General features: G+C 38.4%; 1 protein-coding gene across 2 annotated transcripts in view; it reads left to right on the top strand.

The window, feature by feature from the left end:
- LOC138703126 (ATP-binding cassette sub-family G member 1-like) overlaps positions 1-14,179 on the top strand; it is a 77,969-nt gene that overhangs the window by 33,915 nt on the left and 29,875 nt on the right. For both annotated transcript variants that reach the window (XM_069830734.1, XM_069830735.1), the window contains 2 exons: positions 5,246-5,375; positions 12,894-13,083. In XM_069830734.1, coding sequence (XP_069686835.1) covers positions 5,246-5,375; positions 12,894-13,083 — 320 coding nt within the window. The remainder of the gene's footprint in view (positions 1-5,245; positions 5,376-12,893; positions 13,084-14,179) is intronic.

Genomic DNA, 14,179 nt, shown 5'->3' with positions numbered 1-14,179 from the left:
TAGGCCACGAGACGCCACTGGATGCAATAATATTGTAAGAAGACGGGGAAAAATAGAAGTGTTCTGATCTAGAGGCAAAGGATATCTCTATCAGTCATAAAGTTCAGAGAGGATAGCTGACCCATCATCTTATAGTGGGAAGATAACTATTTTATATATATATATATATATATATATATATATATATATATATATATATATATATATATATATATACATAGACGTCACAATGTTAGAGGATAGGATGGGGATCGTAATAACAACAAGTTACAATGTAAGCAATAATTGCACAATCTGTAACATTTCGTTTTATTAGCTTTGATGTTCGTGATTTATTGGCATTATAGATCTATTTACACGAGTTCTGAATGTACAATAGTGGCAAAAAAAGAAACCGGACCGACGGAATAATCAAAGTCCCCGAAATGAGCCACTGCGCATGCCACGCCCGCATTCACAAGATAGCGAGTAATCTATTGAAATTGTTGTAGTTTCGACTGCTGACGTAGCCCATTTCGAAAGCCATTAGAAGATAAGCTGGTAAATTCATGTTCTTGAAATAATAAGTTAATTAAGTAGTAAAATATCTCTGCAATCGAAAAGTATTGGGAATAAAATTGAATAAGGAACAAAAAAAAGTTTCCTTCCCATGAAAGTCTTAGTTACCAGTCTATCGTGCTGTCACTGTGAACAAGGCTCTGAAATCAGCTACAAGGGTCGGTCCGGTTTTTTGCCACTACTGTACTTCTAGTGTCACAGCGACTGGCAGTCGGGGCTATTATTAGGAGACAGCATACAACAGGGGCGGATGCAAGGGGGGGGATTAAGGGGATATATCCCCTCCCGAAATTTTGAGAAAAATACGAAACAAGAAACAAAAATAATATTAATTTTAATTCGTGAATGTACATAGGAATTAGAGAGTTTTCCACGTAAATTCTCTTTGCTAAAGTGTTAAATTCCAAGAACTGCAGGAAGACAAACACAGCGTTCTTACTTCAAGACAGAGATTCATAAAGAGTATTTTAGGCTTTTAATTTTCCTTCTCTTCTTAGACTATTTCATTAGTCAGCTCAAGGACAGGTTTTTAAATCATAAGGGAATCCTAAAGCCCATATAAACTTTTCTGTCTAAAAACATAGTGCGAGCATCAGATGAAGATTTAGAAACTGCTGTTGAGGCTATAGTAAATCAGTGGCCCAATGATGTTGATGCATCACCAGAGTCTTTCTTCAATGAATTGAAGATGTGGAGAAGAAATTTCCTTGATCAGAAAAATCTTCACGTAATATCTACTGATTTTATATCATCTTTGAACAAGTGCAATGAAATTATTTTTCCCTGCACTCGCAAGGCGCTGAAACTTTTCTGCACGTTGCCTGTAACTACAGCAACACCAGAACGGTCGTTCTCAACATTGCAGTGTTTGAAGACTTACTTGAGGAGCACGATGGGAGCAGACAGATTAAATGGACTGGCCTTGATGTAACTTATATACATAAAAATGTAGAAGTAAAAGCTCATGAAGTACTGGATGAAATGTCTAAGAAGCCTCGTCGCCTTCTTCTGTAAATGTCATTCTATCATTGTTTTTGTATTGCAGTCATTGTAAATATTAAAATTAAAAAATTATGGTTTATTTAACGACGCTCGCAATTGCCGAGGTTATATCAGTGTCACCAGTGTGCCGGAATTTTTTTCCCTCAGGACTTCTTTTACATGCCAGTAAATCGACTGATATGAGGCCTGTCGCATTTAAACACACTTAAATGCCATCGAGTTGGGTTGGGGTAGAACCCGCAACTTCGAGCACAGAAGGCTATACCGACTATGCTACTCAGGCCAACTTGTAAATGTTTGTGACTCGGAAACAAATTGTGAGTATATAAACTTATTTCTCATTACTCCATTTTTACTATCTCCTCAAATCCCTCCCCGAAAAAAATCCTGCGTCCGCCCCTGGCATACAAGTTGGATAGTGACTCGCTCTTTGCTTAACAATTACGATTTCAGAGGCCAAAAAGATCTGCGATACTTATACCAAAGAATTTCCTTCTACAGCACTTAAAAATTTACAAGATTCGTATTCACAAATATTTTACAAAATTGATGGTTTGACGAAAGAACTGCATATTTTGCACGCCGGTAAGATGTACAGACCGAGAAACTAAATTCTGCCGACTCTTGAACATCCTTACAGAGCGCGATTCACAACGTTCTCCATCAGTAAAACATTGGACTCGGACCGTCGATCGTGAGGAGCTCGACATCTGTTTGTCGTGCAGAAGAGTGAGAGTTCGAGTTATATTGACGGCAGGAATTTTTACATGAATATTTGTTAACACATCTGCGACCGAAGTTTCATTTTGTTTGTTTTCGTATTCATAGTGTTCTGCCCAAGAACAGGTATTTCACTGCAAGCCCAGCATTCTCCAATCCTCCCTATTTTCTGCCTTCCTCTTTGTCGCCGCATATGATCCATACGAGTATATCTTAATGTCTATCATCTGATATCTTCTTCTGCCTCGAACTCTTCTCCTGTTCACCTTTCCTTCCAGTGCATCCTTCAATAGGCAGATTCTTCTCAGCCAGTGACCCAACCAATTCTTTTTCCTCTTCCTGGTCAGTTTCAGCATCATTCTTTATTTACCCACTCTTTCCAATAGAGCTTCATTTCTTATTGTTACTAAAAATGTCGTGATTCAGTCATATGACTTATGAATTTTAATGTTATCTACAAGATAGTTTGCATTACATACATTTGTTGTGAACGTTTTCGCCTTGTCAGGCATCTTCGGACAAATGAAAAGAATTTATATATACAGGGTGGTTCACGAGGAAAGGTAAAAAAATTTAGGATGTGAATTCTGAAGTCATTCTGAGTCAAAAAGTTCATATGAATATGGGTCCGTTTTCTAACGGTTACGGAGATATGGCTCTTTGATTTCACAAAAACTTCTGGGATTCCATTGTACTAACTCGCATTTAGAGACAGATAACGGACAAATTTAATGTTTATATTCACGTATGCATTCATATCTAATATTCTAGACATCGGGGGTCGATGTTTTCGCACATTTTCAAAGGTACCTCCTTCTGCTTCAATGCACTGTTGCGCTCGGGCGTGAATCACGCTCATCACTCTGGAGAGTTGCATGTGGCTGTTCTTTATGCCGCATCCAAAATACCATCGATTAGCACCTCTCTCGTTTCCCCCTTCCTTTGCTATACCAAGTCTTTCACCCAATCCCATTGACAGTAAATAGTCTTCGATATGGTACCCTTCTGTTCGGAAAGCGTCGTTCATATTCAGCGACGGCACGCAAGGAACTTTCATCGCACAAACCATAAACATACACAATCTCGGCGTATTATGTAGTCGAAGATTTATAAGGCATTTTGAAAAACACAACTTAACACTTCCGATAACTGTACCTGTATAACTACTGTACTGTAGGTAGCTGACTGAACTGCTGTGAACTGATAAGTGATAGAGTATTTGTGTTATGTGCTGGCTCTATGTCATTACATCAGACAAGGGCAGGTGATTGGACATTTGTAATGCCCCATCACCCAATTTGTGAGGTGAATTAACGTCTCTTATCTACATCGCCCATAATGCAGATTCCAATGTTACGTCATTCACTGCGATCGGTGACCTTGTCTCACGTTCTCACGTCAGCAGCATATGGTAACGTCTGATTCACATTGGGGGAGACGTTTTACCAAAAAAAAAAAAAATGCATCTAGCTCCGCCATCGTTCGAAAACGGACATATGTTCATATGAACTTTTTCACTCAAAATGGCCTAAGATATCGTATCCTAAGTTTTTGACCTTTCCTCGTGAATCACTCTGTATAAAAAATTTCACAAGTGTTCTAGGTGATGTGTGTGTGTGTGTATAGTATGTATAAGAGGTTCTGTCTTCGGACAGTTATATGTGTGTGTGTGTGTATAGTATGTACAAGAGGTTCTGTCTTCGGACAGTTGACTAACCAACAACAACAACATCTACTATTAGGAATAAGTTATATTACTTTTCTTCGCATCTTTTAAAATGCCTTGCGGCTTGCGACTGCAATCAAAGTAAAATTATTTTCAATAGCTGCCGAAACGGTCGCATGTGTACAACCGCTTTGAATCACTCAGCATGCGCAGTATGTTGTAACTGGAACTTAGAAAATTCAGGTGACCCAAATTTTGTTTCTGGGTCTAGCTCGTTGTTCTGTACCTAAAGGTCTATTTCTACAGTGGATTGTTTCAAATTATGTCAAGAGAATAAGGATGTATTTGAGGAATCATATATACGTTAATTGCATTAATTTAGTTATAGTCCCGACGCTGTTATTTCCGGCGTGACTCCGCCCCTTTGCTTACGTCGTAGAAAGTAAAGGCCCTATGAAGTCTAGGTAGGTAGTATCGTTCGCCATTTTTGTTCTCACATTGCCGAGCTACCATACGAGGAATCTATTTGCCACACCGTTAAACATTATCATGTCGTAGGTCCTATGATAATAAATCAAACGCACTGTAATTCAGCAAATAATTGAGCGGCAAATAACGTCTTCGTGTGCTTTCTGCGAACGTCAAAAAAAAAGAGCTAAAATGGCGGCGATTATATTAAGTATTTATCGAGCCTTAAGAAATGAATCAGCGAATCACAAGACGTACACGTTTAAATGTAGCCGACCTGCAACGCGATTGCTGCCGGAAATTAGAGCGACGGGACTATTGTTTTAACAATGACAAATACATCAGTAGGAATTTTTTAGTGTTTGAATAGAATTAAATCTTTCACGAGAAACACAATATCACAAGGAAAGCTCGCTGCATTAGCAAATATCTTCATTCAGAAAGAACTCTTATAGGACCTCATAAAGGAACGGACATTTTATGATAATATCACGGACAAGTTTGCTGCTCTCATAAACCGGAGGGTTGATTTAATATTGCCTTTAATTAAGAAACAGGGGAGCCTTGCAAGTCCAGTTACTATGAAAGTGTATTATCGTGCTTCACTAACCACATTGAGCCCTTTACCTACCTGTGGCACGAGCTGCCACTTGCAGCTTTCTGTCCTGAGTGCCAAGTGCAGTAATCAAAACATTAGGATAGGTATCTACTGTGCAAAGCATTTAAATAGTCCTTCCAGAAATAACTATTTTTCATGTTGATTGTTAGTTTGTACTAATTACAGTGTCATGAGGTGAACTAAATTTATGTAATATTGGTTATTGTTTTTAGGAAGAAAAGCAGCTCCTGTTCCCATTCTGAAGAATATCAATGGAAGGTTTAAGGCCGGACATTTGACAGCCATCTTGGGACCATCAGGTTCAGGGAAGACTACACTGCTCAACGTCCTATCAGGATTCAGGTATGGGTCTCGAAAGCAGGGATTACCGACGACAGGAATGCGAGCGAAACAAATCGATAAGGAAGAGCGGACGACAGGAAAGGTCACGAGATAACTTGAATGATGTTCAAGAGTACAGTCGGAAGAGAAACGATATCGATAGAATCAATCTTGCATTGCGATAGTTACATTACGGTTTTAGTTTCAGTTCCATTGCATGTGAATACGTGTCTTGTTCCAAGTTACTATGTAGTGATGAAGCGTTCCCCTCGCAGATAATCATTATTTTATTCGTAAATATAATGTTGCGCGTTTAATTCGCTTCGAACTTCTCTCTTGCTACGTTCTTCATTTCCACAGGCGATGTCCCCATCTGTTCATCTTCTTGGAAGAGGCAGTACTCCCATCGGCCCGTACGTCTCGCTCCCTCGGCGTGCCTACATACGTCAAAACAGACAGTAACGCCACCACTGTTTTTCGGTAATCGTTCCTTGCGCGAGCTACAATAGTGCGAATAAATATTAATCATTACTTTTTAAGTAATTTTCTTTCGAAGCTTACAACCGTGAAAGAAGTGCTTTTATACTTGTATATAGGGCGTTTCAAATGATTGTAAAATCCTTCGTGGGGTTTCAGGATAGACATTTGGAGCCGTTTGAAATATGGAATGCATGTCCGCCGAGGCCTCTTTTACTGTACTCCAACCACGAGAAAGTCTTTGCGGAATGAGACGCAGCGGGGTAATGCTGTGAATGAATGTTGATGTCATAAGGGTCTCGTATCTCTATTGGCTAGCTCTCACAGCACAAACAATAACATTGATACACACATATTTATACTACCCTAGTTACAAAATTAGATCACTGTTAATCTCCTGGTCTTTTAATCCCTCCATACAGGAAATAACATATGAAGGAGAGCGCATGGGTTTTAAACTGACGTTATAACGGTAATATTATCTATCTACTTTGCTCCAATAGATGGCACAATAGTAAGCACATTTCTTTCACGGTTGATCTGGTTGGAGAACAGTAAGAGCTACGTTAGCGGTGCATTTTCAAACCCGTATGGACTGATGAGCTCGGCGGGCAAATTACTCTGCGCGCGGGTTAACTTTCTTCCCCTAACGAAAGAGGTGTAGCGGTGCAAAGATTGTCCACGCATACAAGTAGAGCAGCGATGTATAGAAAAAGAAGGAGATATACTGTCCTTAATATATGGAAAACATTGCATTATTAAGAAATAAAGTATCCAGAGACGCTAAATGGAAATGCTTAAACACAAATTAGAGCTCTTCTGTCGTTCCCATTCCAGGAAATTCGCTTCCATAGTTGCAGCTCAAATTAATTGATCTTTCACATATTGCACTGCTGAAATGTACATATAAAGACAAGGACTTCCTTAGCTTTTAAAATTCCTTAAATTATGAACTGTGTTCGAGAATTCGTGCAGCAAAAATTATTATATTACAATTTTCAGCAGCATATAGCCTACGTATCGGTAGGTTTTCGTGAACCTAACAAAGCCAAGATAGAAGGCCAAGCCCCCTTTGCTTAGATTTGCTTCTTTAAATAACATCTTGCGAGACGTAATAAGGCTAGTGCGAGGCGAAAATCGAAGAAATTCTAGTGAAATTTTATCGTTTATTTTCGCATAACAGTATTGATTGCTATTATGACGAAAATGATGTAATTCTCCAGCTATTTCGAAAGTTGTATACGTGAACTCAGTTATTTTTTTAATTATTCAATCCGTATTGTAATGTAGTACAAGGAACATTTTGTTATTAAAAATAGTACATATGTAAAATCTTCTGCTATGAAATAATTGTATTGCATTTATTAAAAATGTTTAAACAAAAGTATAAAGAGTAATTACATCTCGACTTCATAATGTTAATAATTTTGTTCATTCTTGTTTTTTTGGTCGCTCCTATTTGTACAGCTATACAGGATGTTTCCGAGGTGGTGTTACAAACTTTCAGGGATGATGGCGAAGGGCACATGTATCAATTTGAGATAAGGAACCATGGTCCGGAAATGACTGAGTCGAAAGTTATAAGCAAAGATAGTTGTGTGGAAATGGATTTGTAATTTGACACCACGTGTCCTCCTTCCCTTAACCTCTGGAACAGTCGTGGAAAAATGGTATGGGCCGGATGTCTCCTACGTGGGTACCTGCCCCGATATAATCGGTGAGCTTGTCTACTGTTCCCATTTGCTCATCTGTATTCGAAAATCAGGTCTGCTTATTCCGCTCACGTGTGTGTACTCCTCCACTTCACTAGGACTGATCGACTGGACACTGCAACTTATACACATACACTGTCTACAGACGTGCATATCAGGACCGTCCATGTCCGTTACACATTACGCTATCTGCATGGCTTTAGTGTAGTTTCCTGTCCCCACCCCTCAGACAGCGCATTGAATGGAATACTGTATGTAGACAACGTAAACAACGTCAGATGAATAGAGTATGTGTAAGATGTAAATAAGGTGTACAGAGGAATAAAATTATTTCATTTCCACACAACTATTTTTGCTTGTAACTTTCGATTCGGTCATTTCCGGACTAGGGTTCCTTATCTCAAATTGATACATGTGCCCTTCGCCATCATCCCTGAAAGTTTGTAACACCACCTCGGAAACACTCTGTATACTGCTGCCGGGTAGCACGTGAAAAATCGAAGGTCGTTCGCGCGCTATTTCTTATACAACCCTGAGCTACGTCATTGTAAAGGTAACCTTTTAACTTCTGCATGTTGCCTAAGCATAGATTACTGGAGAGCACGTAGAACCCTAGATCATATATACATGATACATAATGATCAAGGGTAGAACGAACGCGTTAAATTGTACACAACGTAGGCCTACGTGTAGGCTATAACCCCTGATCACATATAGTATAACGGATTGATCAGCCTTATAGGCTTTGACGGCAACAACTTTGATCAATTTCGCTATGCTGCCATCCAGCTACTGCATAAGAAATCACGTTATAACGCTCATTTGAATTGCATGGAGTAACTGTACTTCCATTTACCGGTTGTTCCCAATCGACGGTGGCGATCCTAGTGGTTGTTCTCTTCCACATGTTACCGTTTTTAACATTGGGATGGACAATCTGTTACTGTACATATGTGATCTGGGCTGTCACTCAGGCTAAGTTTTCGAATGTAGGCTTTCGCGGCCAGTATCCATGGGGTGAGCTTTTCCGGGCTAAGACACTAAGAGGCCATGGTTTACGGCAACGTTACGTCCAGACGTTTCGTCTACAGGTGCGGTAGATATCATCAGTGGCGAGGCACTCTAGGGCTTAGTGATCTCCTCAGCATGCTAAGAACGACCCTGATGTCTATTTCAGCTGTAAACGAAACGTCTGGACATAATACCGCCAGTAGACCACGGCTTTTAGCCCGAAAAACTCTCACCTCACTCAGGCTAAGTTTGTTATTATCATAGTTTGCACGGACAAAGTTACCAGACAGCAAAAGAACCCTTTTTGAAGCAACTTGCCTATCTGCAGGGATTAGCACTTTTACAATGACGTAGCTCTGAAAGGAGGCTTCAGCAGACACGCAGTCCCTATCTCAAAGGGCTCCAAATGTCATATTCTACAACCCCACGAAGGTTTTTACATTATTTTTGAAACACCGTGTGTATATACCTGTATTCACTATGTTCATAACGTCATTTTGAACACTGAAACTCAGGGCCGCCGACACAATTTATGGGCCCCTATGCAATACTGTACTCGGACCCCCGTTGAAAAAAGTAACAATTACAAGTTACTAGTTATTCTAACCATAATAATTATTTGCAAACTAAATAAAAGATAACCCCATGCACAGATACGAACCTAAAGTATACACTTTTATTACGTTGAAAACTTTCAGCAAAACTCCACATTAGCACAACATATTATATTCATAAAACGTTATTCCTAAACATCTGTAATTTCTAACTTGCAGTCCAACATCAACAAACAACTCTCCTTCACTTCACTGATGCAAAATCATCAGTTATATCATCAAAATTTAAAGATCTAGCAAGGTCGCTCTCCAGACTAAGGAGGACAAGGTTACTCAGTCATTCTTGACACCTTGTTTATCTGAATACATTTCCTTCATTTTGCTGAAGGATCTTTCAGCATCGGCAACTGTTACAGGAATTGTATAGAATATTCTAATGGCTATACAAATATTTGGAAATAAACCGTCCACTTTTAATTCCCTCAGACTATTTAGGAGATTCATAGGTTTCAGTGGGGTTGGCCCTAAATTAGAAGCATGAATTGATTTTAAATATTTCGGATCATCACTGATCTCTTTGTTAATGTCTTCATAATATTTTTCACGCAATCTAGCACCCATAGTAATATCATCCGATTTTTTTTTTGTCTCTCCTTGTGCTTCTCAGCTCCCGACTTATGCCTATACTTGTCCATTGTGCAGAATGAACAGAAATAAACTAGACAAACGACAACGAAAAGACGAAAGTTTCGACACGAAACATACAATGTACTGAAAAGGAAACGTGATCCTATGACTTGGTAGTCAACAGCATATTGCGGTGATCAAGGGGGATTGGTGGTTAAAAAGGACAAGCCAATAAATAATTGAACGTATTCAGTACAAGCGACGGGAACATAGTTCAGGCAAATGCCGGGGCCCTCAAGTGTCGTGTCGGTGAACGTTAATGCGGGAAACCGATATTCTATTATATAAAAGTCAAATATTTACATATGAAGTGAGAATTTGTATTAATTCTACTATTGTTGAATTAATATGTCAAATTTATATAACAAATGTTCTTACAAAATGTTATAGTATTACCCCTATGTATCTACGAATAAATTATTCATGATAATAAAAAGTAATCAGACTCACATTCTGACGGGCCCTTATTGTTCACGGGCCCATATGCACTCGCCCCCTTTGCCCCCTTCTCGGCGGCCCTGCTGAAAGTAGTTGTGTGTATATATGACTACAGTGTACATATATTAGTTCTCGATTAAAAACTTTATTATTTTAAAAAACCAAATGAAATATTGAAGCTACTCTACGTACAAATACCAGAAATAAAACTAAAATTGTAGTTGATTATGAAGACGAAATGCATACAAACAAATGTGTTCATAAGTGAAAAAGTGATTGAATTTCATTAAATATTTTAAATTATTAAATCGTTGTTGTTGTTGTTGTTGTTGTTCTTCTTCTTCTGTAGGTGCTACTACATGATTTTAGATATTTTGCCTTTACCTTGTATAAACTTAGAAACTCTCACACGGCAGGCCTCCCTGGCCATGTGGTCAACACGATGCAAGACCACCAAAGAGACGTTACTGAACAAGTACAAGACAAGGGCAAACACCCAGTTCCGTGGAATAGATATAAATCTCTACCCATACCAGGAATCGAACCACAGACTGCGTGGTTAGGAATCACAATTGCTATCCACTGAACCTACCAGCAGACATTATTATACTTATTTTTTTGAAAGATGGGACATGACAGTTCAGCGGCCGAGCTTGGGACTACAGTGCCATGTTGCCAATATGGACTACCATGCAGCCAGCTGATGGAAGGTGGCAATTGTCGTTAAGATGGCTGACGTTAAAACATTCATTGACAATTGACGCGAAGGTAAGAAAACAATACAAAAATCGACAGAGAATCAAACACGAAACGTACCAATGCTAACATTGTGTGCACAATAAATGTCACCAAGAGAGCTGTTAAGCACTCGCCACGTGCGAAATGTTTTTTTTTATCCAATGCCACCAGGTTGTCTTTTCGACATTTCTGGTCTTCTCTCCTGGCCGTGGCTTAATTGTAACCCACTTCTGAGGTTGGGGCGCCTGGAAGGCGGAGTTACATTACCCGGATGATGTGATAGGATGATTATGATAATGTGGTGCCAGGAGAGGTCTTAAATCTAAACTTAACCTAAATTCCAGACCATGGACGAACACAGGAATAATCCCCTTTAAGGAAAAATTCCTGTGCTCTAACCGGGAATCGAACCCGGGACCTCATGAACTATAGCCAGAAGCTCTGACCACTAGACCATGAGGCTGGTCACGTGCGAAATGTAAGTTTGGCAACTCAACCATTGTTACCATAGCAACAGGCCTACCACGCTATGCGACATTCAGTTGTTTTTCCGATTGCAACACTCCTGTCATGTCCCATCTTTCAAAAAAACAAGTATAGGTTATTTCAATTACATAACTACCAGAAAACAAACCAAACCCGTATGAAGGTCAATCCACAGATAAGGGCCTGTTTACCATTAAACAAACAAATCTTTAAATAATTAATTCATCAACAGTTTTCTGCCCAAGTCTTTCACAACAAATCTAGAATTCTTCAATATTTCCCATTTTCCGCCTTCCTGTTAGTCTCTGTATACGATCCATATATCTTAATGTTGTGTACCATCTGATATCTTTTTCTGCCCTAGACTTTTCTCCCATTCACCATTCTTTCCAGTGTATCTTTCCGCAGGTAGTTTTTTTCGTAACCAATGACCCAATCAATTTCTTTTCTCTTCCTGATCAGTTTCAGCATTATTCTTTCTTCACCCACTCTTTCTAACACAGCTTCAGTTCTTATTCTGTTTGTCCATTTCACACACTCCATTCTTCACCATATCCATATTTCAAATGCTTCTTGTCATTTCTCTTAACTTCGTTGTAATGTCAGTGTTTCTGCTCCATAGTGCCACACTCCACACAAAGCACTTCACTAATTTCTCTTAGGTTTTTTTTTTCCCAGAGATCCGCAGAAGATGCTTCTTTTTCTATTAAAAGCTTCCTTTACCATTGCTATTCTCCTTTTGATTTCCTGGCAGCAGTTCATGTTATTGCTTATAGTAGATTCCAAGTATTTGAAGCTATCCACTTCTTTTTAGATTTTGTTGGGAATGGTACAGACCCAGAAACAAAATTTGCTCAGTAAGCATTGAACATGCACAGTACTAGTATGTTATAACTGGAACTTGGAAAATTCAGGTGGCCTAAATTTTATTTCTGGATCTTTATAACGATTCCCGTTTTTCTTTTTCATTTTGTCATCCAGTCTGTAGACTTATGTTTGCCATCTAGTGGTCATATCTGAACAATCTGCAAATATGCCAGTACCGGTATTTGTGTCTTTGTAGTGGAAGTTGAAACCAATCCGGGATTTGCCTTTTAAATAATCGGCAAAATAAATTGTTTATACACTAGAAGAAAGAGAAATATTGAAGTCAGTTTCAGTCAGTTTTTATGATTGAGTACAGTCTCATGTAAGTCATATATTTATGTTAGGCTATGACAATTTTCTGTGTGCTTGTAATACAATTTTGATTTTTTTGTTTATTCTTCAGATTTTTGCAATACAAGAATTAGAAACAGCAATATAATAATAATAATAATAATAATAATAATAATAATAATAATAATAATAATAATAATAATAATAATAATAATAACAACAACAACAACAATACTAATTCTTACAATGAAGTTAATCTTCCTGTGATTTCATTTCAGGACCTCTGGTATTACAGGATCAATTCTAATAAATGGAGAGAAAAGGAGTAAGCTTCAGTTTCGAAAACTATCATGCTACATTGCACAGGAGTTTCATATGTTACCGCTTTTGACCACTTATGAAATACTTATGACAGCAGCAGACTTAAAACTGGGCACTACTGTTAAAAATGTAAAAAAGACTGCAATGGTAAGTGGTGATCCTTCGCAGATATATAAAACACATTAAGTTGTCGCATCACTCGCATAAAAAAATTACTTAATTTAAGACACAGTTCGCTGAATTACATTAATATGAATTAATAACACTTTTTAGTACATCTTGATTACATAACTTTTAATAGTCTATCACTTCGGAATATGTATTATATGACTTTCTCGTGTTAAATTCTATCGTACCTGGTTTACATGTTTCGACCTGTTATTGGTCTTCTTCAGAACTGGTCGTTGCTGGTCTTGGCACCTATGGTTTTGTTTCCTATGGGGGTATGTTTGTGTAGTGTAATGTGGAGTCAAAGAGTGTGTGTGTCCTGAAATTGAGTTGTGTGTTGAGAATTTCATTAGGGTGTGTTTTTGTGTGTCGGTATATTTCATATTGTTCTAGTGTGTTTAGTTTCTGGCTTTTTGGTTGGATGTGTAGAATTTCCATGTCTGTATTGATGTCTCTGTAGGTGTGGTTAGCATTTGTGATGTGTTCTGCATATGTGGAGGTGTTTTGTAATTTTGTTATGGCTGTGATGTGTTCTTTGTAACGTGTTTGAAATGATCTGCCTGTCTGTCCTATGTAGAAGTTGTTGTAGGTGTTACATTTGAGTTTGTATATGCCTGTGTGGTTGTATTTGTTCGTTTGTGTTGTTTGTGTGTTGAGATGTTTTTGTAGAGTATTATTTGTTCTGTATGCGATATTGTAATTTAATTTCTTGAATGAGGTTGCATTTGATTTTTAGACACGAAAAAGAAAACTGGAGACTGACTAAACTGATAAACAACACTATCAAAATAGTAGTACCAGTAGTAGTGGTAGTGATAATGTTCATCATAGTCATCCAGTCAAGCCTTGAACCTAGTGATCCGTTGCAGTCTCTATGGTTTCTTGTTATCTCTTCATAAGTCTTCCGATAAATCGTTTTCCAGTAGAGCGATATAGTAGAGTTGATTCTGGCCATCGGCTCCTTAGCATCCTTTCCACATGGCTCCTCCAGTTAGTTCTGTATTTGTGTAGGAAATCAATCATGGCTGTAACTCCTGGTTCTTTCAAAATTTCTTCACTTTGTTTCCTATTCTAA

The sequence above is a fragment of the Periplaneta americana genome, chromosome 7 (genome assembly GCF_040183065.1).
Source record: "Periplaneta americana isolate PAMFEO1 chromosome 7, P.americana_PAMFEO1_priV1, whole genome shotgun sequence".
Classification (NCBI taxonomy): Eukaryota; Metazoa; Arthropoda; class Insecta; order Blattodea; family Blattidae; genus Periplaneta; species Periplaneta americana.
The sequence above is the reverse complement of the archived record's forward strand: the minus strand, read 5'-3'. Positions and strand labels throughout refer to the sequence as shown.